Source organism: Rosa chinensis, chromosome 1 (genome assembly GCF_002994745.2).
Source record: "Rosa chinensis cultivar Old Blush chromosome 1, RchiOBHm-V2, whole genome shotgun sequence".
Classification (NCBI taxonomy): domain Eukaryota; kingdom Viridiplantae; phylum Streptophyta; class Magnoliopsida; order Rosales; family Rosaceae; genus Rosa; species Rosa chinensis.
The window spans coordinates 68,169,928-68,196,369 of record NC_037088.1 but is presented as its reverse complement, the minus strand read 5'-3'; the positions used below and the strand labels follow the sequence as shown (position 1 = coordinate 68,196,369).

Below are 26,442 nucleotides of genomic sequence, written 5' to 3'. Positions count from 1 at the left end.
TTCGAAATTGTGCAAATTGCAAAGAGAAATAGATAACCACTGAATCAATTATGTCATTTACAAAATTCAATCTAAAGTTTTCTACAATCATTTACAACATATTTCATTTGTTTCAATACCAAAGACTGCTGTACAGGTTTCCTACTCAATTAGGCAGCTACAACAACTATGGTTTTGTTAAGATCAAGCACAATATGTGCAATTCATTACAAACTTTTGTTCAGTTTACTAAAATGAAGCTTTGATGTCTGCAGCAGGAACCACCAATGTTGTTGTGATATATTCTTCAGCAATGATCATATCACAGACAAAAGGGTGCTAACTGCTTACTAATAACTAATGCCGAACTATATTACACTTCCAAATCCTTGGTCATGATTCATCATTCATGCTAAGTTGCTTTTAGACAATGCCCTTCCCTGATCTCTGAGCATTTCATGTAACATACACCAACCTCTAGTCTTAAGCAACTGCTACATATCTTTCTCCCACTTAAGTAAAGGAGGACTAGAAATCAAAGTTTACCCTCCGGAGTGCTGTTAGTATGCAATCTTGTATTGCTTGTTGGTCTTCAGGATAAACATACAGCATCTCTCTCACAACTTCAACTCCGGATACACCAGAGGCATGCTTTAGTTCGTCCGTTTGTCATTGACGTATAATTTCTAGAGATTATCTGCTGTTTCGTCAGCCATACAACAGCCCATCACTAAATCAGTTCTGCAACATTGGCGGAGATTTTAGCTTGGATCCAACTTCTAGGTTCTCCAGAAATGAAATTCCCATGCTACTCATGGAATGCAAAACACTCTGAGCTTCTACTTCCTTTCCTACAGATCTGTAAAAATGCACAGCTGCACTCAAAATAAACCTGTCTGCCTTTATAGACTCACTTATTTGTTCATAGAATTTGATGCCTTCTTCCACGTGTCCGTAGTCCATGTAACCTCGCAGCATATTCCCATAACAAGCTGCATCTGGGCTTAAACCTGCTGCAAGTAGTTCCTCATAAACTCTTTCTGCTTGCCCTATCAATCCCATTTTGGCAAATGCAGAGAGAATGAGGTTAAAATGTGAACATGAAGGATAGACACCGTCTTCTTGCATAGAATTAATGGTTTCCTCTGCTTCTGAATATTTCAAATTCTCTGTGTAAGCTCGAACTAGGGAGAGGTAAGTGAATGAGTCAGGTAACCAACCATCTTGCTTCATGGATTTGAATAATTTCTCAGCTTCTTGATAAAGTCCTCCAGTAGCATATACATTCATCATTATATTGTAACTTACCTGTAACGTGAAAATCAATTCGCAAGAATTACATAGTAAGACAAATATAGAACCTGTAATGGTAAATATATATTTGTAGTATCTATTATTTCTGTTTTTAACATTATCTCAGAAGTTTCAGCAATTGTGTATACCATCCCAGGTTTTATGCTTTCACGCATTTTGGTGAATAGCATGGAAGCTTCATGCCTTTTTCCTACAAAGAAAAACATATTGAAGTTAGGGAGATGTTATTACAAGCAATCAAGAAAGATGACCTGAAGAGTCTACAAGATACCCACTAAAAGCCAGTTAACTTCTTAAAAATACAATCAACTTTTTAAAAATTGTTTTGTGAATGGAGGTGGATTTAGCATAATACCAGCTTTTCCATAGTAGCTAATCAAATTCATGTATGCCTTTTCATCTGGAGACAAACCCAAGCTACAAGCTGTATTAAACATTTCCACAGCCCTATCCAACTTTCTACCACGTCCGTAAACACTGCAACCATGGTTCAGAAATACAAGCATCACATCTTTGCATTTTGAAGCGGCGTTAGGAGCAGGGGACTCAAGTTGTCTCACAAGCAGAGAAGTATACGAAGCCATTACCTGATCATGGTGTTATATGTCTGAATTGATGGAGTAACCCCCTCAGAAAGCATGCACTCATAGATACTAGAAGCAAAATGTAACCTACCTGCATCATCAAACTTACCAAGTTATTGCAACCTTTAACCTACTCAAGAGTATTCATTAGATAATGAAGTGACCTTAACCTGCTCCCAGCATAGCCTTAATGAAAGTATTGTATGCCACAGTATCAAGCTCCAATCGGTGTTCAAGACTTTGGCGGATGACGTTCTCTGCTTCTCTATGTTTTCCTGGACATGGTATATTCTTATTACAATCAACACTGGTGCAACAAAAATTACATGATTGATGCATCTACTTGGTTACATGTTTAGTAAGAAATTATACTTTGATAGGATAGAGAAAAATAATATAGAACCACAATTGGTAGCACTAAAATCGTTTATTTATAATTATTGAAGTCTCATTAAGTTGTCCAAATTCATACCACTATGAGTCAAAGCATTCACAACTATGCTGATGGCAACAGCATCCAGATCATGCCCTTCTTCTGTAAGCCGTCTGTAAAGTGAGTATGCTTCCTCTGATTTACCACATTTGGCATAAGCATCAAGCAGTGAGTTACATAGTAACTTTTTAGCTAGTGGTGAATCTGCAAATGCTGTATATATCTCTTCGGCCTTTTTCAGCTTGTGTTTCTTTCCATATAAATTAATCAAAGAAGAAATTGTTGCATTATCCACTCTGCAGCCAAGCTTGAGCAATTGATTGATATGAATTTCTGCTTTATATGCATCACCTGTATCAAAATTGATGCCAAACTTGTTCAATTTCTTCAGAGGCATGATTTAAGAGTATCAAAGGAAATTTGCTCAGAAGAGACGTGAATCATAAGCGTACTGCTTTACTGAAAAAGCTGGTTAACATGTAAGTTCCTTACCATCTCTGATAATATTTCTGATGAGCTGACTAGCAGTTGATAAGCCACCAGAATTCTCAAGCAACAACGCCACAACTTTGTCTGTCTTACTCATATTGCCAATTGCAAGATAGAGACTAAGCACCAACCCAAGGGCTGTAGTATCCGGCTGGAAAAAGGTCACAAGTTTACCTTCAAGTTGTTCATCATCCTTGTGTTCATACATAGCCCTACAAATTGTTTGGATGAATCTACTATCTTTGAATAATGGACTTGAGCTGAGCTCTTTTATTAACTGTTCAGTATCTCCAACCATTCCCTCCTTGCAATATATACTCATAACTGTTCTGCAAAGCTCCTCGTCAAATTCTACTCGGTCTCTTCTTATCTGGACAATAAAGTCCTTGGCCTTTTCCATTAAGTCGAGTCTTGTATACAAATTGAGCATATCATTACAAGAACCTGCATCTGGGAGTCCAGTCTTGGATAGAGCCTGAAATGTAACTTCTGCAGAACTAAGATCTTCCTTCATAACATAACACTGCAATAAGACAATATAAGCAAACCTTGAGAGCCAAATGTTGTTTCTAGACTTCATTAGTTCAATGACCTCCAAAGCTTTGTCATAATCCCCTGAATTGAGATTGACTTGTGCCATTGCTAAATATGTTTTCTGATCACTAAGTAGACCCAGCTGCTCCATCTCTTTAAATGTTGTCCGAGCGTCCTCATAAAGACCAAGCTTTCCATATATTCTAATCAGCAACCCATATATGACTTCATCAGCCGCAATTTTCTCTCTCTCCATTTCTGAAAAGAGAGAAAGGGCTTTAGAATAATCCTCCTTTTTGTAATACAAAGTGAGCAATGAAGCACAGGTGTAGTTGCTCGGAACAATTTTCATAGATCTCATGTCCTCATACAATCTTAGTGCCTGGTCATAGTCGCCACTTTTGGTGCTTAAACTGATGAGCAGACTATAAGTCGCCTCCTCAGGAACAAATCCAACACTCTTACACTCATCAAAACACTTGAGAGCCTCCTCAACAAGGCCTTGTTTGACAAGCGAGCTAATCACTACAGTATAAGTAAACTTATTCGGCACAACTCCCTCCCCCACCATCTGTCTCCAAACCTGCACGACTTTCTCGTGGAGCGATTTCTTCTGCAATGAGGACAACATGAAATTATAAACAGCAACAGAGAGTAGAATCCCTCTTTCCTGCACAGCTGAATAAAATGCCAGCATAGCCTTTTCGCGGCCCCACCGGGCATATGTGCAGAGCATGGTTCCACAGGCAACTTCATCAGGTTCACAACCAGCTTCAAGCATCTCCAAGAAGGTCTGCTCAGCCAGCTTGATCTTCCCAATTTGCCCATATGTCCTTAGAACTATAGTGTACACAATCACACTTGGGCGGTAGCTTAACTGTTTAATCACAAGGTCTATCATTGTCCATACAACACAAACACAATTGAAAAGGGAAGGGAAATACCAAAACCAATTACAAAATTCCCGAAAACTGACCTGCAATTTCATCCAGGAAAACAAGTCCCTGACTTGCCTCCACCCCTTTTGTTCCTTAAGCACCACGCACATTTCTCTGAAGCTGAGCTTCCCCACAAAAGACGACATGACGGTTCTCATGTCGTACTCGCCCTCGGCCTTCTCGGAGAGTGACCTCACGCGCTTGATGGCGGCGACGACGTGGCGGCCGTAGAGGTGGCCGTTTCTGTCGTCCTGCAAATAGCGGACCATCTGCTCCGGCGTCCTCTTGATCCACTTAGGGGTCTGGGCGTGTGGGCCCTGGTTGCGGCGGAGGGCGCTCAGGTACAGGGCCTTGGACTTGATTATGCGGCGGGCGTTGTCGTCGGAGAGAGGGTTCTTTGGGTGCTTGGACTTGGGCTTGGGCCGGTCCGGGTTTCCGTCGCTGAGAGACCACGGGTCTGGGGTCACTGAGGATCGGATTCGGACGCGGACGCGGACGCGAATCTTGGGTTTTCTTGAGCTGCTCAAGGGAGAACAAGTGGTCAGTGGAATAGTGGTGCAGAGAAAAGAGGAGTAGTTTGAGCTGAAATGAAGCGACTCCATTTCAGTTCCTTCTCAGTTTTCGCGGGAAAGAATTGTTCTTGCTCACTCACTGAGACGCCAGCAGTGAAGAAGCGCCGTTTATATTTTGCAGAGAGGGAAGGGGATAATATATAATTTAATTAATTTCAGTAGTCCTTTTCGTTAGTACATCAATAACTAATCTTACTTGCTGACGAGAGAGTTAATAACGAATGTAAAATTTTTTTTTACATTAATAACTAGTCTTATGCAAGTCGAATTAACAATCTCTCACTTACGAACAGCTGACTAAAAGGGCGAAAGTGAGAATTTATGCCGGTAGACCACATGGTGCCGGATAATTTCGGTTGTCATTTTGTTTGTGTATGACTTAACATGAGTGTGGTTTAACACAACGCTCTCACTAGTGTATCGGAAAAAAATGGGGCAGAGTAAACAATAACCGGCATAGATGCAATACGCCAAACAGAAACTGTCGAAATAATCTATGATTCTATTTGTAGTTGGACAATCCTCTACAGACTACATATCAAACTTTGATTTCTAGTACAAAGCTGCGCCTAAAAACAGCATAAATAAAAAGAATTGGAAACAAATTACAACGGCATAAAAGGGGGCCCAAAGCGAAGAATGCCAGGCCCAACCCTTCCAGATAACTCATCTGCTGTAACCTACACTACATCCAAATTACTACCAAATCTAATGAGATCTGGACCTATTTGCTTCCTGAAAATTTCTCTCCACAATATACAGATGCTAATATCATTGCCCATGGTCTGAGCCCTGATTAATAAGCTTGCAATTGCATATCAATGCTCATGCTTCACGCGTGCTTTTATTATTCCCGGAAGAGGTGGTGAGGTGGGAGGCCTGACAGGTGTGTTCACCATCGGAGGAAGAGGGATCTGCTGTTGATACATGGCTGCCATGCTAGACCCTTCTCCTCCATCTGCAACGTAGTTTTGTGTCATACCATGATTACCATCACCCTGCGACCTTTCACAGAATTTCATTGCCTTTAAGACATAGTTATCATCATGGAGCTCAAATGGGGTGCTGCAAAAAGAAAACCAAATATAATCAAACGATCATAAAAGATTGAATATAATAAATTCTGGCATAGCTCAATGCTGCTGCTATCATTATGCAGTGTAGATCCCCATCAACATCATTATAGTATATTGGTGAAAGTGACAACTCTCAGTACATCTATAGCAGACAATGCCCTTCAAATGATACCACCTGAATATGTCATTAGGTTCCCGATTATAACATATATAGACAAGCAGTTACCTATTGAAGTCAAAATGCACCAGTTGCATATCCTCTGATATTTCCACCTCAACAGTTGCATGGGGGCGAGTCTAGCATCCACAAGTCAGGGTTAATAGGAAATTGAAAAGAAACAATAAGAGACATGAAAGAAGCAACTAGACTATCTACGAGACAACAGAGACCATAAGGCACTTCACATAAGGTTTTTTTGTATATATAAAAAAAGATTGGCAGTTCACATGGGGTTATTGTTCTATGTGTAGGAACAACAAGTTTGTACCCTTATTTTGTCATGAACTTCAATATACTTTCTTTCTGATCTATTCTCAGAATGTAAAGAGTGATACAAGAAAATAGACATACCTGCACAAGAATGAAAGGTAAAGACACACCCCCACTGGGAGCATCTCCAGAGCAGTATAATTGCTCATTTCGTTGTATCAGGTTTTGAAGACCTACATACTGATCCAAGAGATAAGTCAGTGTGTGCAGACATCATGCTGACTACCATGTATAGCAGGTTTAAACCTATTTTAACGATTATAGACCTGAACCAAGCAACATGTAAAGGTACTGGGCAAAAGTTTCAAAGCATGAAAGGATAGAAAATAGCTATTCATACTTGTTCCTCTAGTTCTTGCAGATAGACAGCTTTCTTTTCAATCCTACCCCTTAGTCCTAGGCGCTCAGTCTGCATGAAGTACAGTTAATTAGTTGTATAAGCTCAATTCTGATCAAGGATTACAGATAAATTCCACCTGATACACAGGACAGGAAATAGAGACCAGGAATCAAACCTTCAGTTCTTCAATATCATTCAGGCTGGTTCGAGGCAGACCCTTCCATTGTATTTCCTTTTTATCCTTGGATATAATATCCATTGCCATTAGAACATTCAGGGCATCATATACCCTCCGCCTGATGTTCTTCTCATCATATTGTTGCTGATAAATAAAAATATATACAAGAATTACATTCCATTCAACTTTTTCCAATATGATTGCAGATATAAATTATACAGATGGAAAAGCTATCAGTATGGTTATCAAACCTGATCAGGAGATGTAACACCATTGATAGGGTCAGAAAACTCTGCTACAAGTTCATCTGCAACCTGGAATACTCTTAACTCTTAGACTTAAGATGAGATATAAATGAAAATTTGTATGGTATAAAAATTGAATGGCTATAACAAACAAGGTCCAAAAGAACAGTTGTTTACAAGTGGATCAAGACAAGATGTAGCTTTATGATCTATTACATTTCCAGCAACATTGGAACACTGTCTCAGTATTATGCCCATGGGCAATAGGTGCAGATAAAATGGTCCTTATGCTCCACCTACTTCTTAGTTCTTACTATTATTCCCTAAACAGAATTTGATGAATTACCTTGTCCGTAAAGCCATCATATAATTAGTCTTCCCCTTAAATGTTATTGACATTTAACCTCCAGCAACATCCCCCTCAACATTTAGTAAGCTCAAAATTAATACCCTCCTTAGCAACAAGTCATGCCTTTGAGCCCAAGAACTTTAATATACAGTTAAAAGGATGTTTTCATTTTATAGCTACTAACCAAGGACCGCTACTAATAATCAGAGGAGGAAACTAGTAGAAGCAGAAGCCTGTGAATCACTTCTCTTTGATACTTAGTGTAGCATATAATATTAGCACTCAGATAACTAGAACCCAAATTCGTGACGTACTAACAGTTAATGCATGATAGATCAGTTCAGTACGCTTTAAATCAAGATACAGATGAACTCAATCAATTATCAAGATGAACTAGATATCAAACACCAAGGAAATCCAGCTTTAGTCTGTAGACATCCATATACAAACAACTTTTGAGCGCAAAAGAAATGGCCCCTGATATAGTGAATGGTTTATTTTATAAAGCAGTAAGTAGTCATGATATAAAGCATTTGGAAAATGACTTGAGAAACCACCTAACCTCGTTATAAGTGGTTCTTCCCTTGCTCTCCACTTTCTCGCACACTGAAGACCAGCAACAAAGAATCAAACTCATATCAGAATGAGGGAAGTCTAGGCAACCCAAAAGATAAGCATGTTGGATGTGGGAAAAGTAAAAGCAAGCGTCTCAAAATCTATTATGTAGAAGGAATATGCAGTGTTCATTTCAGCACAATCAATGGTTACTGAGGTAGACCACTATTTTGAAATGTAAAGGGAAATAAGACACAGAGAGATGAATGAAACACCTTTCATGCTAAATTGGCGCAGTCCTCTTCCATTCTTATCGCCTCCAGCAGCCCGTTGACCTCTCTTCTTCTTTTTGCTGCGGTCACAAGTTTAAACCAATAAGACAAGTAAAGAATTGCCAAGACCAATTCTTGGAATGCTTAAAACAAAGCTGTGCACAATTATGATAAAAAGAAAGTTTCATGTAAACCGTAATTCAGTAGCATAGAGTAGTGTTAACTGAATCTAAAGGTGAGTAGGCCGATTACGATTGAGAATGAAATAGTAATGCCAAAGCCAACTCTCGATTCAAATGGCTCTCATTATATGCAGATGAATGTAGCATATATAGACAGATGATTCAAATGAAATATACACACAATTTGAACAAGAACCCAGAAAAATCACATCTTGATATAAATAATATAATCCGAGGCTGTAGGCGGGAAATCGTTTCAGTGCCCTAAGCGCAGAGTCAAAAAAGAAGATTAGGCAAAGAGAGAGAGAGGAAAAACTGACTGACCCAACGGAGCCAGCATCGTCGCCGTTAACGTCGGGATGATTCAATCGGAGAGAAGAATTGTCGCCGGCGGGGGTCTGCTCGCTGCGGCTGGACGGCGAGCCCATGCTGCCGCTCATCGAGACGGACTGAGCGCCGGGCATGTCGTCGTCGTCGTCAGCTCGGTTTGGTTGCTGAGACCTCGTCCCCATCAAATCAAACAAATTGAGAGAATTCAACTACTGCTTCTTCTTCTTCTTCAAAGTCTGGAATCCACAAAATTCGCAAAATTTGGCTCCTTCTGTTTTATTTTACCGCAAACAATAAATAACAAAAGTGAATTCAACAAGTCCTCCTAGACTCCTAGAAGATACCCCCCCCCCCCCCCCACTCCCCAAAGTCCCAAACCACATGCCCAACTACTATAAAGTAAATTTTTATTTTATTTTTTTATCTTATTAGAGATTTATCCTCTAATAAAAATAGAGTTTGTGCCTTTAAAAGAAAAAAGCTCGATTCTTAGTTCATATTCTCACAGTGTGATTAATACACACACAAAAAAAAAAAAAAAAAAAAGAGGAAAAAGAATAACTGATATTCTGGTACGAAAGTACCCCGCGCCAAGACTAGAGTCTTGAGTTGGAGGTCCGATGGTCGAAATGACACCGTAGCATGGCAGGGGTACGGTGGTCTGTAGAATTCTATATCAAAGCCGGGACTGGCAGGTGGCGGGTAAATAGGGGCGCGGCCACTAACACTTACTCAAAGCTTTCATTTTTACTGTTTCACGGTGAATTAATCTCAAGTTATGACTGAGTTCACGGTGGTGGGGGTGGAGACATGGAGTCGCAAGACCATTATGAACGAGGCACCTAGTCAGTGTTCACTCTTACCCATTATTAACTGATTCTAATATATGAAGATTATGGTGCGTGAGTTGCTTAACTGAAACTGCATGCGTTTTCGATGTCATGTACGTACTACCCGAGCATATGGGTTGTTTGGATTTTGGAGAAGACGAACCCAGCTCCCGGCTCCATGATCCCCCGTTTTGCCTTGATCAAGCAAAGATGTGCTTTCAGGGAACATGCATATTACATAGCTTACATAGCTTACTTCATAGTATTATATGAAGCAAGGCAGCCAAGTTCAGCGAAGATAGAATAACAGTTTTGGAATGCATCACATCTAACTCTCTTTTTATAACTTCTTCAGAATAATTTACATTATTCTATACTTCTACTCAAGGAACCTCCTCAAGTTACATATCATCAGAAACTTGATTGACTATACTCGTGGACTCGTAGTTTCTATGAAAGTGAACCTAAAGGAAGCTGGTGGATTGGGACTCAAAAACTCATTACCCAGAAACACGTTGCAGGGATATGAGAGCCTCAAGAGAACACCCTATCAACAGTAATTCCGCTAGTATCAGGTAACAGCTGCTTCATATAATACTTGGATCTACGGGACAGATTAATCTTTTCCCTCCGCTTCTCTGGTATTGATTCAATTGAACATTCAGAAAATCCACGTCTCTTAAACCTGTACAGCAAACAGCACACATGATTCTTCAAGGGTTAGCATTAAACTTCTTAAAGAAAAGGTGGGAACAAATCATTCAATGAATTACAATAAGGATATTGCTATGTTTATTGCCCGACAATCTGACAGTAAAGGGGGAAGAGAGATAATTATGTAACCCTTCCCGCATGCTAATGACATTCTGGCTACAACCATCAGTAAGTTTAAGAATCCATATAATATCAGCAATCATGTCAGTGACTTTTAACCATCCATGTCATGTCAACAATTTTGGATCCGTACCCCAACCAAAAACCTGAACTACACTATAGTGGAGAAGTCCAACAGAAAGACAAAAACAGAAATATTCCTCCATTAACTAGTAGTAGTAAGCCATCTTCAGCATTTGTATTTCAAGTAGCAAAAACTAACCAATCTGCAGTTCGTGTTGTTAGCAAGAAAAGCTTTTCCAATCCAAGAGAAGATGCCTTCTTCTCCATGTAATCTGCAATTTAAAATTCAAAAAATTGTGACAAAATACAAGGATGATTGGAGCTCATCTATCTCAACCCTGACTCGTCCATTTGGTCTTATCTCAGAGTACAAAATCATAGCTTCTACTTATCGTAGTTACCACTGCCCATAAAATCACTTGTGATGCTGATTAAGTCACGCTTGAGCAGATTCAAACCCCATGCAATACCAAATAGGTTTAGTTAAAAGGTAATTATCTACCCTGGAAGCCCAAGACTAAACACATTGCTCAAGTCCGCCACCTTTTGGGGTTTAGAGAGAAGCAACAGGCTAGTAGTAGAACTCAACCCAATGTTTACATCAAGTGTTATTAAGAATGATTTCTTTTGATCTTACAAGACTTGAGACTTAAGTTTTCAATAGTTCTTTTGGTATCTAGATGAATTCTTTACGTGTTGAATTCAACAGGATATGTGTTGAAGCAAATCAAATTTTGGATGAGTGAAATTACGTGTACTTGAAATACTTGGTCCCTTTGAACTTTACTTCCTCTTATTCACAAATTCTGCAGCTAATGTTATTATAATCACCTGCTTGCAATATGCTCTCAGTAATGAACATTATAATTACAGAAAAAAAAAAAAGCAAAGCAACATTTGCAAACGTATATCTTACCAAGCAATTTATCTCCTTGTCCTTGTCCACGGCAATCCGGAGAAACTGCAATAGCAGCCACCTCTGCACATTTCTCCTCTTGGAAAGGAAAAAGAGCAGCACATGCAATAATTTGACCTTCTCTTTCGACAACAACATAAGAATCCAATGCTTCAAGTAGCTATTAAAACAAACCAACAAGACTATGAGAAAACTGAATTCAGTTCAAGCAAAAAAAAGAAAGGGACTCCGTTTTTAATTATAAAGTACAGTGAAGATAAAATATACTACAAATGAAAATTCAAACAGACAAGGAGCAGAAACCTCTTCGTCAGTTCTCGTAACCAATGTGCCAGCTGCTTCTAAAGGTTGTATGATTTGTCTTATTCCAGAGAGGTCCGACACCCTAGCCATCCGGGTTCCTTCATAAACGTCACTAAGAATGGACAATTAACACACATCAGTGGATAGTTGGAGAAAGCCATGGTTATACAATAGGTGCCATATTAGCATTCTTTTCTTTTCTTCAGTAAAAGAGGTTAGATGGGGGAGGAATTTGAACTTTTGGACTTGGATGTGGGTGTTGGACTAAATGCTCACTCCTTTCATAAAATTGTTGAAAGGTAAAGCTACTCTTGAAGCTAGACTACTATTAAAGCCAATAAGCTACCCAATCTAACTAGTAGTAAATCCTATAACATGATTAATGCATGATAATGGGAATTATTTGGCAAATATTGAGAAACAATTAGCACTTAATTCTAGCAGGACCAATCCCAGTATATCAAAACCGGTACAGGCTACAATGAAGTGTTATAAATGGTTTGAACAATGCTGCTTTGATTTCTTATAACATCTGACCAGCCTGCTAAGGAAAAAGCTATAGAGAGACAAACATATACCAAGGATTCCACATATGAAAAAAAAAAAAGTTAGGAGACATTTGCTTGAAATATAGCATACCTTGCCACCATAGTCCCCATTCCGTCTCTTTTAAATAATTCCAACAACAATACTCCCCCTTTAGTGCCATCTAACAGATGAACTCTTTGAACACCTCCCTGGCATAAATCAAAAACTACCATTGGCTGGGTTCTTAAAGTGAAACTTGAAGCTATATGCAGGCACAAATTATGCAATGCGATTCCCATAGACCTCATAGTTTAATCAGAATACCATGCCAGAGACAAAAGCATTCTGATATTCGACTATTCATGCTGAGAACTGGTGTGAGAGTCAAGTATTTAGCCTTTTTACAAAATGGGCACAGTTCCAAAATCCACCGTGATAGTGAAATGAAAGTGTTCACATTTATTGAAGTTATTATGCAAAAGCATACATATAAGCTCAACATGTTTCTGCAACTCCATCCATGTTTGAAAGACTTAGAGAATGGGACTCAACCAATATAGTCAATGGACAATCTCAGACTTTCAGTTTATTGTGAAATAAAATTCTAAACTTCTAAAGCCTGTCATTTGTGGGTGTGCGCGCAGTTACACAATAGAAAATCAGATCCCAGCAGTTCCAATCTTGTAAATTTACATTTGCGTGCACACAACGGAAATTGGTTTTGTTAACTTCATCATTATCAATAGTACAGCATGGTTAAGAACAGCATCTTTCTTACAATAATTTTAATGGGAAGGAAAAATTGAATCTGTACCAAAAGCAAGCTCTATAGTGCCTTGCAAGTATAGTGCACCGACAAGAGACGCTATTTTTTATAACTCCAAAAACATTTTTAGGTAAATAAGTTGAATATCCAATAAAATGCATAAACAAGAAACAGGGAGTATTACAGTCTTACCCTGCAAACAAAGGCTGCAGCAGCCAATTCTGAAAGGTAACCGCTTAATCGACTTTGGCGCTCGTGACCCCCTATTGCAAAACCTTGTTCACCAGACCACAATCCATTGCCATTCTCAAAACCAACACCATTGTTAAACCTTGGAATATGCTTTTCCTTAAGAAAATTCCCATTATCATGTCCAAGATAATGGAGATTTTCTTCATCAACAGCTTTCACATAGCTGGCAGCTATTTCACTTTGCTTAGCCCGCTGACGAATCAACTTGTCTGCTTCTTCAAGAGTCAAGAAACGAATCAGACGTCCACTCTCATCAAGAATTGGACCATCCATTATGCAGATAAGCTTATCTGCTCCAATAGCCAAGGAACAAGCCGTTGCAACTTCATACGTGCTGAAATTTATAAAAGCATAAAACATCATCGACCGGGCACCACTACCATAACTCGGAAGGAAGAAATAATGAACCAAATAAACATTAAGCATCATGTGACTTATTCTTTAATAGAAACAAAACTATCAGAAGCTATGTCAATATAGCATACTTGCAATTTAAAACTTCTCCAGAGCTCGAATAACCAAGGTTGCTCAATAGCACAATACAACCCGCATCAAGCCTCTCCTGCATGCGAACCACATCCACTTTCTTAACTTCACCTGTTGCCCCATAATCAACACCAGCAACGACTCCTCTCCTCTGCAAATATCACATGAACTCTTTTAAAACTAGGTAACAGTACCAAAAACTTCACAGATTAAGCAAATAACTCAACATTGAATGCTAGAGTTGAAAGTACAACATTCTTACCTTGGCTGCAAGAAAGTTACCACTAGCTACACTGACGCCAACTTCATGCCAACGACTACTATCACCATGCCGACGAATATTGCATATGGAGGGTCCGGGCGAAAGCTTTGCCTCTATATCCATAGAAATCTTCCCAGCAGCTTCCTTTGCAGCTGTTAGAGAATCCGAGTCGGTCACTCTATACTGACCAGCAAACTTTGGACTCTTGCCTGCAACAAGTAACTCTCTAAGGATCAATATTCCAACCAGAAAATTCGAATACATAAAAATCACCACCCCAACTACACTAAATATTCCGTCTTCCATAAACTTGATTATTCTTCTACATAAAAAACCAATGAAACATACAACACAATACTCACTTCTCTGAGCCAAAAGGGTATCGATTTCGACCTGGATCCCTGGAACAAGAACAAACTTGATCCCCAGGTGATGAAGAAAAGCAATATCCTGAATTAACATAAAGTGACTATAAATAATAATGCAAAAACAAATAATGTAACCACAAACTCCAACACAGAGAGAGAAAAAAAAAACTTCTTTCTCCATTTTCTGAGCTTCAGAGAAATAAAGGACTGGCCTTTAGAATAGGGTCCAAGTGATGAGGGCTGTTCACAATTTCGCCGGAGATGATCACGACGAAAGTGGCGCCGCGGTGGGCCCAGAGGTACGGCCAAGCCTCCCTGAACCACCGCACGAACAGCTCATCCTCCATCGAGTTATAGTTCTCACCGTCGCTCTCGCTGTCATCCATCACCGGCCCAGACGCAGCAGCATTGGCCTTGTGCGACATTCCAATTCTGCCCTTCGCCGGCCGACTATTTACCATCACCAACCAGGAGGGCATAGCGGTTGCGGTGAGGGAAAAGCGGCGGGGTGAGGGCGAGTGGACGGCAGTGGAAGTGACGTGGTGGTGGGTGGAGAGGAAGGTGGCGGCCATGGCGGGAATTGGAAGAGAGAGAAAAGCACTAATTGGATTGGTAAGAGAAGAGAGGAGCGGCTGAGGTGAAGCAGGGAAGCCGCCACGGCGGCTGTGGGCCCCGGACCAAGTGTCTAACTACCCGCTTCAGAATATTTGATTCGTCCGGGTTTGAAAGACGGATCTAGAGATTATTTGTAGCCATCATCCCACTTGAAACTTCATCATTTTAGATTACTCCAACCTGTAATAAAAATGAGAATACCCTTTAGAAATTAGAAGTGTGAAAAAAAATTACTTCATTACAATTCTTTTATTGAAAAACTTTTTTTTTTTTTAATAAAAAACAATTTTTTTTTCAAAATGCAGAAAATTACAATTTAATAAACTTTAAAATGAAGAATAGTTGAGGACATTCTAATAAACTATTTGAGAGACCAACTTTTTATTACATTACGGCAAATCAACCGTTAGATATTTATGTATGAATGAGTAGATTATTTTTAATTTTTTTCTTTATAAATTGCTACTAGATCAAATCAATAGATGAACCAAATCTATCAAATATGAGGTCATAGATGTCTTAACGAGTTTTAATTTAGTTGAAAAATTGCATAAATGATCTACGCATAAATATCTAAACTGATTTGCAAAAATATGATTAAAAAGTAGGTCTAACAGAAAAATTCTAAACTAGTCATCACTTTAGTAGTCCTCATCAGAAGAGCTCGTATACCATAATATATATATATACTTTTTTTTGTCTGAAAATTTGGAAATATTTATTTAGGGTTGGGGAATCTAGATCCGTCTTTCAAACCCGGACGAACCAAATATTCTGAAGCAGGTAGGTAGACACTTGGTCCGGGGCCCACAGCCGCCGTGGCGGCTTCCCTGCTTCACCTCAGCCAAAACATTTCCAGTGTATACACATAGTTTGTAATCATTCATCTGGTTTATTTGACATTTCCGTTTTACTTCTTGAGATGTTTCTATGTAGAATCTTTAAATGGTGCTAATTTGACCCTGTGACTTTTATAGGATGCACCAGATTAGGCACCTGGTACACAGAAGAAGAATGCGTCGGGTGAAATTATTAGGTGGAACAATGTTTCTGGCCTTGAGAAAATAGATGCTATAAAGTACATAGAGTTACTTGAAGCAGAGATTGAGGAATCGAATAATGAAGTTGGTAGGAAATCTGCAGATGAATAAAATGAATTGTTGGAGTATCTCAAATCTCTCGAGCCCCAAATTTAGAGGTAAACAACTTCCCTTTTGTTCACGTGAACTGCGCTTTATGTTGTCTAGATTTTAGGTTCATAGCTAAGCAATAATGCATCAGCTAGATCATATCTACTGTGGAAGGGAAATGACCAGCGTTACTTTTATTATTACTACTATTATTCTTTGAGGTAGACTTTTTTGTTTTGGAAACTTGGAATCTATAATGGTTCCAACACATTAACTTATTCTCAGGGTAGACCTAGCCCTTGTACCAGGCTAACTTAATCTGAAGAACACCTATAAATTAATCTGATCTGCTAAACCTTGCACTTCAGAAATTCCACAAAACGAAAAGTAAGACAAAAGAAATAGCAAAACAAAACAAATTCAGACCCTCAATGAAGCTCTAAGCTCTCAATTATATGGCATAAAAATGTAATCTTTCCCTTTCTATAAACCCAATTTTCAAACTTTCTCTTACCAAAACACCCAATTCAGATCCTGAAGTATTCTGACAATCAATCCACTCACACACAGCAATCAAACCCAAAACAGACCAATTGAATCAAAACCCAACAAACTGTTTCCACAACCAAATGAAAATCTGAGAGATAAAAAGAAAACAAACTTTGGGAAGTTTTGCTCACCTCGGTCTTGTTCAAACCCCAGAAGTCTACAGCCTCATGGGGATTTCCACTTCCCCAACTCCTTCCCACTTGAGGAGGCAAAGAATACTACAAACAAATCAAAACAAAAATTGAAGCTTTAAACGATTAATCTAAAAGTGAAAAACGAATCAACTAAAAACAGAGGAAATTGCCTCGGTGTTTTGGGCCTAGTACAACGAAGAAGACACGTCACTTATTGCTCATGGCCTCATCAACCTTTGAAGAACACCTGCGAGCATCATGGAAGAATTTAATCAAGAAACCAAGAGATCTACATAACTTGAAAATCTAGACAGAAATTGAACACAGCAGCACATACAATCACCCACAAAACCAAATTCAAAAGCCAAAAAAAATCCAGATAGATAAACCCACATTTATATGCACCACCCAGAATTGCATGCACCGAAATTCAAAACCCAATCAATCGCACCTAAAATTCAAGCTTACCTTCCCCTTTTCTGTCTTCTCCCGAATTTCTTCTTCTTTCCCTTCTTCTGCTGTCTTCGCTCTCTCTGTCTGTCTCTGTGGAGCCAAAAAAACATTCCCAAAAGCGAAAGATGAAAGATTTTATACCTAGGGCAGAAAAATAAGGGCAAAATCGTCATTTTACGGTACCGGCTCTTCTCAAGTTTAGGATTTAGGGTGAACAGTTAACGAATTAGAAGTTTACTGGCTATAGTGCCCGCACTTTGCAGCGGGGTTTATTAATAATAGCATATGTGAATGACTATCGATAAAATAAGAGACATAGTTTCTTTCTCTAAAATTGTTTGAGTTCACATTATTGCAGTTTACCCCAGTTTCTTCCCCACAGTAAGATTGGAACTTTTGTTCGTTGTTAATTATGAAGCAATAGTATTATCACTAGAAATGACACCCGCGCATTGCTGCGGGATTTGTTGATGAGTTCATTCTTCCAGTTGAAGCATGGCAATAAACTGAATGCATGCATTTGTCAAGATCTTTGTACATAAAAACTTTGCGGACAAATCAACTGTAATAATAGAGGAATCTATGAAAGTCATGTAACCCATAATGAGAGCAAGTATTTTTCAGTTTCCATAATAAACAAAAGACTAATGGAAATCAAGCTTCATAATTCTTAGCAGTTCTTACTAACTTGAATAAGTAGCGGTTCTTACCAAACCTGTAAGCACAATGTCCTTTCTGTATCACAAATTGCATAATTAGGGGGGCAACAGACCAACAGTGAATGAGATCCTCATAACAGACACCAAAGTTGTCAAGCATTCCTAAGAAAGGAATGTTTAAGGGTAAGACATAAAATAATGGGGCAAAACAGAAATTTGTGAAGTCTTGTGCTAAGTGTACTAAACCCCTATAAACCCTTGCCCCTCTTCTTTGGTACACAAATTTTACTTCTTTTTCCAGACCAATCCTAAATCCCTAAAAGTTCACTACAGAGCAATTTAGAACATCCTTTACTTGATCTCACCCTAGAGGTCACTGAAATCCAATTAAACCTAGTAACAGACCAACTATAAATCCTAGCAATTCAATCCATACACAAAAGAAATAGATAATGGCGAATGTAAAAATCAACCATACCTGCAGCTTCACAACGGCTTATTTTCCCAAAAATGACTGAATGGCAGGGACGTAGTTAAGAAAAGAAGAGAGGGTAAATTCTTCTTTTTATACCCTTAAGATGAACAGTAGATTGAACAGTGCAGGAGCTTTAGTATATAGTAAATTATTTATTATCTGTCCAATTGGAAAACCTACATTTTCATTTACAAAGACTGATACATTTTTCATTAGAATCAATCCGTTTTTACTTTTCTACTTACCTACATACTATTTGATTTACCTCAATGATTTCACCTAGAATCTAAACCAATCATAATTAAGGAAGACATGATTCAAAACAATGAGGAGAAACCAATGACCATCAGAAAACTTTTCCTCTCTCTTTCTGATGTATATGAAAATTTTATTCAAAACAGTACACTACTAAAACAATAAGTACAAAGATACAAAACAGAAACCAAGGAACTTCCCAAAGATACATAAGCTAGGATAAAGCCTAAAGCCTCTAAAAGAAGAATAGCAGCAATGATTTTCCCTTTTCTCTCTGTCTGCATTTCTTCTGCAACCTTTATTTTCAATTTAGCTTTCTTGTCCTCTCCACTTTGGCACATAATCAAGTCAGCAAGGTGGCAATCTAATGGTACAGAAACTACGCCGATTTCAAAGTTTGCATTCAAAACAGAACATACCACCCAAAAACCATCATAAACACCGTACCTAAACCAAATTTTTCTCTGTACTGTTTATGGCATCAAATATACGTACCCACCTACAGTTAAATCAGAGTTCTTAGCAAGAAAAGATTTGTCAGAAACCAACAATGATCAAAATGACTCAGAAAAGTACTCACCAATAGTCTTTCTTTTTCTTCCTACAAACAAAGTTCAAATCTTTTCACAACACAAGCTTATAAACTACACAAAAATACTCAAAGTCATTTAACACAATCAACAACAAACTAATCAAATTCATCAAAAAAAAAAACTTGCTGAAAGAAATAGAGTTAACCTTCCAAGCTGCCCATCTTTCTTATCTCAGGAGGAATCTCTCCCCATCTTTAGTATATAGTAAATAAATTGTCTAACAAATTTATCATCTTTGAAAAAGAGAGACAGTGTGTTTACCTTGACTACTTTGGATCTTTCAACAAAAATAGGATGATAGACGCCTAGTATCATAAACAACTAGAGCTGCAAAGACAATCCTGACTGAACTTGACATACTATTAGCCCTGATCTGACCTCAAGAGCCTGATATCACTAAGGTAACTATATTCTTCATATTGAAAACTACATGTATGCCGAACTAAATAAGTAATTCTATATTATGTGTTTAGCCCTACACCAATTTCATATTCTGTTGTTTTTACGCAAAACAGACACAAGCACAATGGAAGTAGCTAGCTGTAGAAGCACAGCTTGCACTCCTCCTATAACAGTACCCTTCTACCTAAGGCATTGCACTTCTTAAATTTCGGGTACATTCTATCACATTTGGTTTTGCATGAATCAGTTGTTCTTTCAAGTATATTGAATAAATTTTGTCATATTTTTATCTAATTCAAAGTTAATGGATAGTGGTAATAATTTTCATTCCATGTTTATATTTTCATATTCTCCTTCAACATCATCCAAACATTGATCCTGATACTTAATCTTTTGTTTGAAACATGTTATGTCAACTATCATTTTTCGAAACATTAATTTACATCATGTATACACTACATGATCAAATTATTTTCCCTCTATCAAATTTGGATTAACTTGGCTTAATTCAAGCAGAGAGAGATCAATGCCTGTAAACTGCAAGTGAGACTCCTGCAACCTCTTACTTTACTACCTGATCATCAGACTACTTATAGTCTTTGATTTGAACTTATAAGTATGAAACACTATAAGTAGGGTAGATCCAGCTGGTAGTGTTAATTAAGATGATCAGGTAGTATAGTTACAAACATATTATCAAAATAACCTCTTACTATACAAAACAAACCAAATAACTTTAGCTAAACTAACTTCAATTATCCGAATAATATGTAATAATTGGTATTCCAGTGTTGTTGTCTATACAAGCAGTTACTCTCTTAAACAATCTCCACCACTCACTTAAGCTAAACTAACTAAAGTTCCGCGGGAAAGCACGGGCACAATTTCTAGTGTGTGTGTATATCCATACACCTAAATTGAGCCTTGAATACCTAATTGTAAACCGGCCCAATGATGAAGAAGCCCATTACAATACACCATAATTCAATTAATTCCAATGAATCTTCGAGACCACAATATCCCAATTAATTACAACGAATCTTAGAGACCACAATATCCCATTTAGTTAAAATCTTCTACTCCAGACAAATTAAAGAGTAGGCGAGTGAAATCGGTTCATGAGACTTTTGACATAAACTCAAAAAGGACCTCTATGTGCTCTATGCGGTAATGATGCTGAATCTATGCTACATATACTAAGGGATTGCCCTCGTGCTAACCAGGTTTGGAATGCTTTTATTATCCCTATTAATGTGGCTCCTGCTTTTAATCTTGAGTGGGATGGCTGGCTTGCTGCCAACTTGCATTGTCATACCAGTTGTTATAATGTTTTAAGATGGAGCGAGCTATTTATTTGTATCTGTTGGCCGGTTCATTTGGAAATGGAGGAATAATCTTATATTTGAGCCTTCCTAGCTTTATTCTCCCAAGCAATTTTATGAGTATCATCCTTTCTTATGCTTGGGATTGGCATAAAGCCAACCAAAATGCTCCACAAAATTGCCTAGGCGGGTTGAACACCTTGCATGGAGCAAACCTGATCAGGGTTGATTGTTGGGCCATCCCTCCTTAATTGGAGGAAGAAGAACGTGGGAGACAAAGGAAAAGAAAGTGGGAGACCAAGCTTTCGGCAGACATGGCAGCAAACATGCAAAAAGAGAAAAGGTGAAAGCAAAAGGAAAGGAATAGTGACTGTTCCTTTCACACCTCTTTTTGTTTATAAAGAGCTGGAGAGAAAGAGAAGGAACGGCAGAAGTTCACAAATTCCTCTTATCGGCCAGCTTGTGTAGAGAGAGTAAAGGCAGTAAGTCCAAACTGCAGATAGAGAGAAAAACATCTTCATCCAAGTAGAGAGTGAAGAGTGTTTTACTACATGTTGAGTGTGTAGTTGTGGTTAGGTAGTAAAACAAGTGTGAGAGAGAGTTTCCTTCAAGTAGTTGTTCTTGAAGTTGTGTATCTCTTGTACCCACATTATCATAGTGGAAGTTCTTGTTGTTGCTGCTCCGTGGACGTAGGCATCTTGCTGAACCACGTTATATCTGGTGTTCACTTTCCTTTACTCGTTTTATTTCTTTGCATATTATCCTTTTGTGGTTGGAGTTATTATTTCCATTCTATTAATTTTCCCAACAGTGGTATCAGAGCACTTGGTTCGTAAGGTGCTAGAATGGAAAGTTCACGGAGTACCATGATCCGACTCAACCACTCTAATTGGATTACATGGAAGCCGAGAATGGAGGATATTCTCTATTGCAAAGATTTGCATGAGCCAATCGTAGGAGAGGCGGCCAAGCCGGAAGGAACTTCAGTTCCGACTTGGACTAAGATGAACCGCAAAGCCATCGGTTACATCCGCGAATGGGTGGATGACAGTGTATTCCACCATGTGTCTAATGAAACCAATGCACGTGAATTATGGCTGAAGTTGACGTCCTTGTTCGAGAAGAAGACTGCTGCCAAGAAAGCATTTCTAATCAAGGAGCTCGTAAACATGAAGTACAAAGATGGTGTTAGAGTGACCGAGCACCTCAACAACTTCCAAAGTACAATCAATCAATTGGCCACGATGGACATGAAGATTGATGACGAGTTGCAAGCCTTGTTGCTATTGGGATCATTGCCGGACAATTGGGAGACCTTTGTTGTAACTGTAAGTAATTCTGCTCCAGATGGTGTATTGTCTATGGATAATGTTAAAAATAACATGTTGAATGAAGAAACTAGAAGAAAATCTTCAAGCTCGGACAATAGCCAAGTCTTTGTGACGGAGCATAGAGGAAGGAGCAAAAGCAGAGGACCCAAAGGCCATGGAAGAAGTATGAGCAGATCCAGAACAAGATTCAATGGAAAATGCCATCATTGTGGTATTTTTGGCCACATGAAGAAGAATTGCAACAAATTGAAGAAGGATCCGAAGGAGGGTCGAGATGGCAATACTCATCAACCGAACGATGACACGAGAAACACTGCAGCTTCCGTGTCTCATGATGAATGTGAGTTCCTTTGTCTTGAAGGTGAATGCTTACATGTTGATGATTGTTCCGGTGTTGCATGGGTCGTTGATTCTGGAGCCTCTTTCCATGCTACTCCACACTTGGAGTACTTCACTACATACCAAGGCGGTGACTTTGGGAGGGTGAAGATGGGCAACGATGGTTACTCCAAGATTTCAGGAATTGGAGATATTTGTTTTGAGACCGATTTGGGCAACAAGCTTATGTTAAAAGATGTTAGATATGTTCCGGGTCTACGTCTCAATTTGATGTCAACCGGTGTGCTTGACCGACAAGGGTTTCATCATCATGGAGGTGATCAAAAGTGGAGGCTTACCAAGGGATCGTTGGTAATTGCTAGAGGGAAGATGTGTTGCACCCTCTATAAGACATATGGCAAAATATGCAAAGGAGAATTGAATGTTGCAGACGACTCTTCTCCAAGTTTATGGCACAAGCGGCTAGGTCATATGAGTGAGAAGGGATTGCAAGTTTTGGCAAAGAAGTCTCTAATTCCTTTTGCCAAAGGTACCTCACTTGACTCTTGTGATTATTGTTTATTTGGTAAACAACATAAAGTTAGTTTCACAAGAACATTTACGAGGAAAGAAAATGTATTAGACCTAGTACACTCAGATGTATGTGGCCCTATGGAAGTTGAATCAGTAGGTCATAATAAATATTTTGTCACTTATATTGATGATGCTTCACGAAAGGTTTGGGTTTATTTGTTGAAAACAAAAGACCAGGTGTTTCAAACCTTTAAGGAATTTCATGCCATGGTGGAAAGGGAGACAGGAAGATCCCTCAAATGTATCCGTAGTGACAATGGAGGAGAATATACTTCGAACGAATTCAAAGATTATTGTTCGAAGCATGGCATCAAACACGTGAAGACAATTCCTGGCACCCCACAACATAATGGTGTAGCAGAGAGGATGAACCGCACCATTCTAGAAAAAGTGAGAAGCATGCTGAAGACGGCCAACCTGACAAAGAAGTTTTGGGGCGAAGCAATGACAACTGCATGTTACCTTATTAACCGAACACCATGTGTACCGTTGGGCTTGGAGACTCCCGAAGGCGTATGGACCGGTAGAAGCGCTTCATATTCCCACTTGAGGGTGTTTGGGTGCAAAGCATTTGCACATGTGCCAAAGGAGCAAAGATCAAAGCTGGATGACAAGGCCATGCCGTGTATCTTTCTTGGATATGGCAATGAAGAGATGGGCTACCGATTGTGGAATCCAAAGACCAAGAAATTATTCAGAAGCAGAGATGTGGTGTTTCATGAAGGTCAAACCATTGCGGATTTTGACAAAAATGAAGTAGAACATGCAGACCAGCTCACATACGATTCATCACCACTTCAAGAAGAACCTAGTAACAAAGCTCAAGATATGGTAAATGAAGATGTTCCTGATATGGCGGAAGCAGAAGCAGCAGAACCTGAGGATCATGATCAGGGGGAGCCAAATCAGGGGGAGCAGCTAGAAAATGCCCAAGTACCAGTTCGAAGATCCAACAGAGAGCCAAAGCCAAATACCAAGTATCATTCTTCACAATATATATTGGTGACTAGTGATGGAGATGATCCATATTCCAGATACATTCTGTCGACCAATGATGGAGAGCCTGAATGCTTTGAGGAGGCAAAGACTCATGCAGACTGTGATAAGTGGATGTTGGCGATGAAGTCTGAAATGGAGTCCTTATTGAAGAATGACACCTATGAATTGGTGGAGCTTCCTAAAGGCAGAAAAGCACTCAAAAATAAATGGGTGTTCAAGTTGAAGAGAGACGAGAATGAACAGTTGACAAAGTTCAAGGCTCGCTTGGTAGTGAAAGGTTTTGGGCAGAAGGAAGGAATAGATTTTGATGAGATCTTCTCACCAGTTGTCAAGATGACTTCTATCAGAATCATTTTGGGCATGGCAGCTAGCATGGATCTTGAGGTGGAGCAGTTAGATGTGAAAACTGCATTTCTTCATGGTGATTTGGAAGAAGAAATATACATGGAGCAACCAGAAGGTTTCGAAGTCAAGGGAAAGCAGCACATGGTTTGCAAGTTGAAGAAAAGTCTATACGGGCTTAAGCAAGCGCCAAGGCAATGGTACAAGAAATTTGACTCATTCATGGTGGGTCATGGGTACAAGAGAACTGATGCAGATCCATGTGTGTATCTCCAGCGGTTTACTGGAGGTAACTTCATTATTTTGTTGCTCTATGTTGATGATATGTTAATAGTGGGCAAAGATGTTTCTATGATTCGCAAGTTGAAAGCAGATTTATCAAAGTCATTTGATATGAAAGACTTAGGACCAGCTAAGCAGATTTTGGGCATGGAGATTACTCGTGACAGGCAGGCGAAGAAATTATGGTTGTCACAGGAGAGGTATGTTGAACGAGTGCTTGAAAGGTTCAACATGAAAGAAGCTAAGTCAGTAAGCTCACCTCTAGGTAATCATTTCAAGTTAAGCAGATTATCATGTCCAACTACACAAGTGGAGAAAGACAAGATGGCAGGTATCCCTTACTCGTCAGCTGTTGGTAGTCTTATGTATGCCATGGTATGCACTCGCCCTGATATTGCACATGCAGTTGGTGTTGTTAGTAGATATCTTTCTAATCCTGGCAGAGAGCATTGGGAAGCTGTCAAGTGGATACTCAAATATTTGAGGGGCACCTCAAAGTTGTGTTTATGTTTTGGTGGATCAGAACCAATCTTGGAAGGTTTTACAGATGCAGATTTGGCAGGAGACCTTGATAATCGAAAGTCCACTTCTGCATACTTATTTACATTTTCTGGGGGAGCTGTGTCATGGCAGTCCAAGTTACAGAAGTGTGTTGCATTATCCACCACAGAATCAGAGTACTTAGCAGCAAATGAAGCTGGCAAGGAAATGATATGGCTGCAAAGGTTCGTTCAAGAGTTGGGTGTGAAGCAAGGAAATTATGTGGTACATTGTGATAGTCAGAGTGCTATTCACTTGAGCAAAAATTCAATGTATCACCCTCGCACTAAGCACATTGATCATCGGTATCATTGGATCCGAGATGCAGTGTCAAAGAAGTTTTTCCAGTTGAGGAAAATCCACACCAACAAGAACATTTCAGATATGTTGACCAAAGTTGTTCAACAGCAAAAGTTTGAGTTTTGCAGAAGCGCGTCAGGACTGACGCATCCCTCCATCTAAGTCGGGAGGGGGAGATTGTTGGGCCATCCCTCCTTAATTGGAGGAAGAAGAACGTGGGAGACAAAGGAAAAGAAAGTGGGAGACCAAGCTTTCGGCAGACATGGCAGCAAACATGCAAAAAGAGAAAAGGTGAAAGCAAAAGGAAAGGAATAGTGACTGTTCCTTTCACACCTCTTTTTGTTTATAAAGAGCTGGAGAGAAAGAGAAGGAACGGCAGAAGTTCACAAATTCCTCTTATCGGCCAGCTTGTGTAGAGAGAGTAAAGGTAGTAAGTCCAAACTGCAGATAGAGAGAAAAACATCTTCATCCAAGTAGAGAGTGAAGAGTGTTTTACTACATGTTGAGTGTGTAGTTGTGGTTAGGTAGTAAAACAAGTGTGAGAGAGAGTTTCCTTCAAGTAGTTGTTCTTGAAGTTGTGTATCTCTTGTACCCACATTATCATAGTGGAAGTTCTTGTTGTTGCTGCTCCGTGGACGTAGGCATCTTGCTGAACCACGTTATATCTGGTGTTCACTTTCC

The 26,442-nt window shown here is 39.1% G+C and overlaps 3 protein-coding genes across 5 annotated transcripts; all 3 read right to left on the bottom strand.

Annotated features, from left to right (window-relative positions):
- Positions 1-284: 284 nt before the first annotated feature.
- On the bottom strand, positions 285-4,947 carry LOC112185487 (pentatricopeptide repeat-containing protein At5g27270). The gene is made up of 8 exons (XM_024323742.2): positions 4,310-4,947; positions 2,803-4,210; positions 2,350-2,661; positions 2,048-2,152; positions 1,881-1,968; positions 1,649-1,770; positions 1,422-1,483; positions 285-1,287 (listed from the first exon to the last, which is right to left on the bottom strand). Exons 1-8 carry the CDS (start codon positions 4,871-4,873, stop codon positions 715-717), a joined length of 3,234 nt encoding a protein of 1,077 aa, XP_024179510.1. The 5' UTR covers positions 4,874-4,947; the 3' UTR covers positions 285-714.
- A 334-nt stretch (positions 4,948-5,281) lies between these two features.
- LOC112185478 (transcription factor-like protein DPB) lies at positions 5,282-9,194 on the bottom strand. Its single transcript, XM_024323731.2, has 9 exons — positions 8,855-9,194; positions 8,352-8,428; positions 8,084-8,127; positions 7,179-7,241; positions 6,925-7,071; positions 6,750-6,818; positions 6,491-6,589; positions 6,146-6,216; positions 5,282-5,908 (listed from the first exon to the last, which is right to left on the bottom strand). Exons 1-9 carry the CDS (start codon positions 9,040-9,042, stop codon positions 5,662-5,664), a joined length of 1,005 nt encoding a protein of 334 aa, XP_024179499.1. The 5' UTR covers positions 9,043-9,194; the 3' UTR covers positions 5,282-5,661.
- Positions 9,195-10,008: 814 nt separating this feature from the next.
- Positions 10,009-17,425, bottom strand: LOC112185459 (probable amino-acid acetyltransferase NAGS1, chloroplastic). 3 transcript variants are annotated; one of them, XM_024323715.2, is made up of 13 exons: positions 17,365-17,425; positions 17,089-17,143; positions 16,894-16,980; positions 14,681-15,263; positions 14,463-14,550; positions 14,101-14,309; positions 13,838-13,989; positions 13,293-13,686; positions 12,446-12,543; positions 11,807-11,918; positions 11,504-11,663; positions 10,787-10,859; positions 10,009-10,375 (listed from the first exon to the last, which is right to left on the bottom strand). In XM_024323715.2, the coding sequence occupies exons 4-13, from the start codon at positions 15,038-15,040 to the stop codon at positions 10,225-10,227; spliced, it is 1,797 nt and encodes a 598-aa protein (XP_024179483.1). In that variant the 5' UTR covers positions 15,041-15,263; positions 16,894-16,980; positions 17,089-17,143; positions 17,365-17,425; the 3' UTR covers positions 10,009-10,224. The 3 variants fall into 3 exon arrangements, with proteins under 3 accessions (XP_024179483.1, XP_024179491.1, XP_040368532.1); XM_024323723.2 differs by lacking the exon at positions 10,787-10,859; XM_040512598.1 differs by lacking the exons at positions 10,009-10,375; positions 10,787-10,859 and adding an exon at positions 10,879-11,418.
- Positions 17,426-26,442: the final 9,017 nt, after the last annotated feature.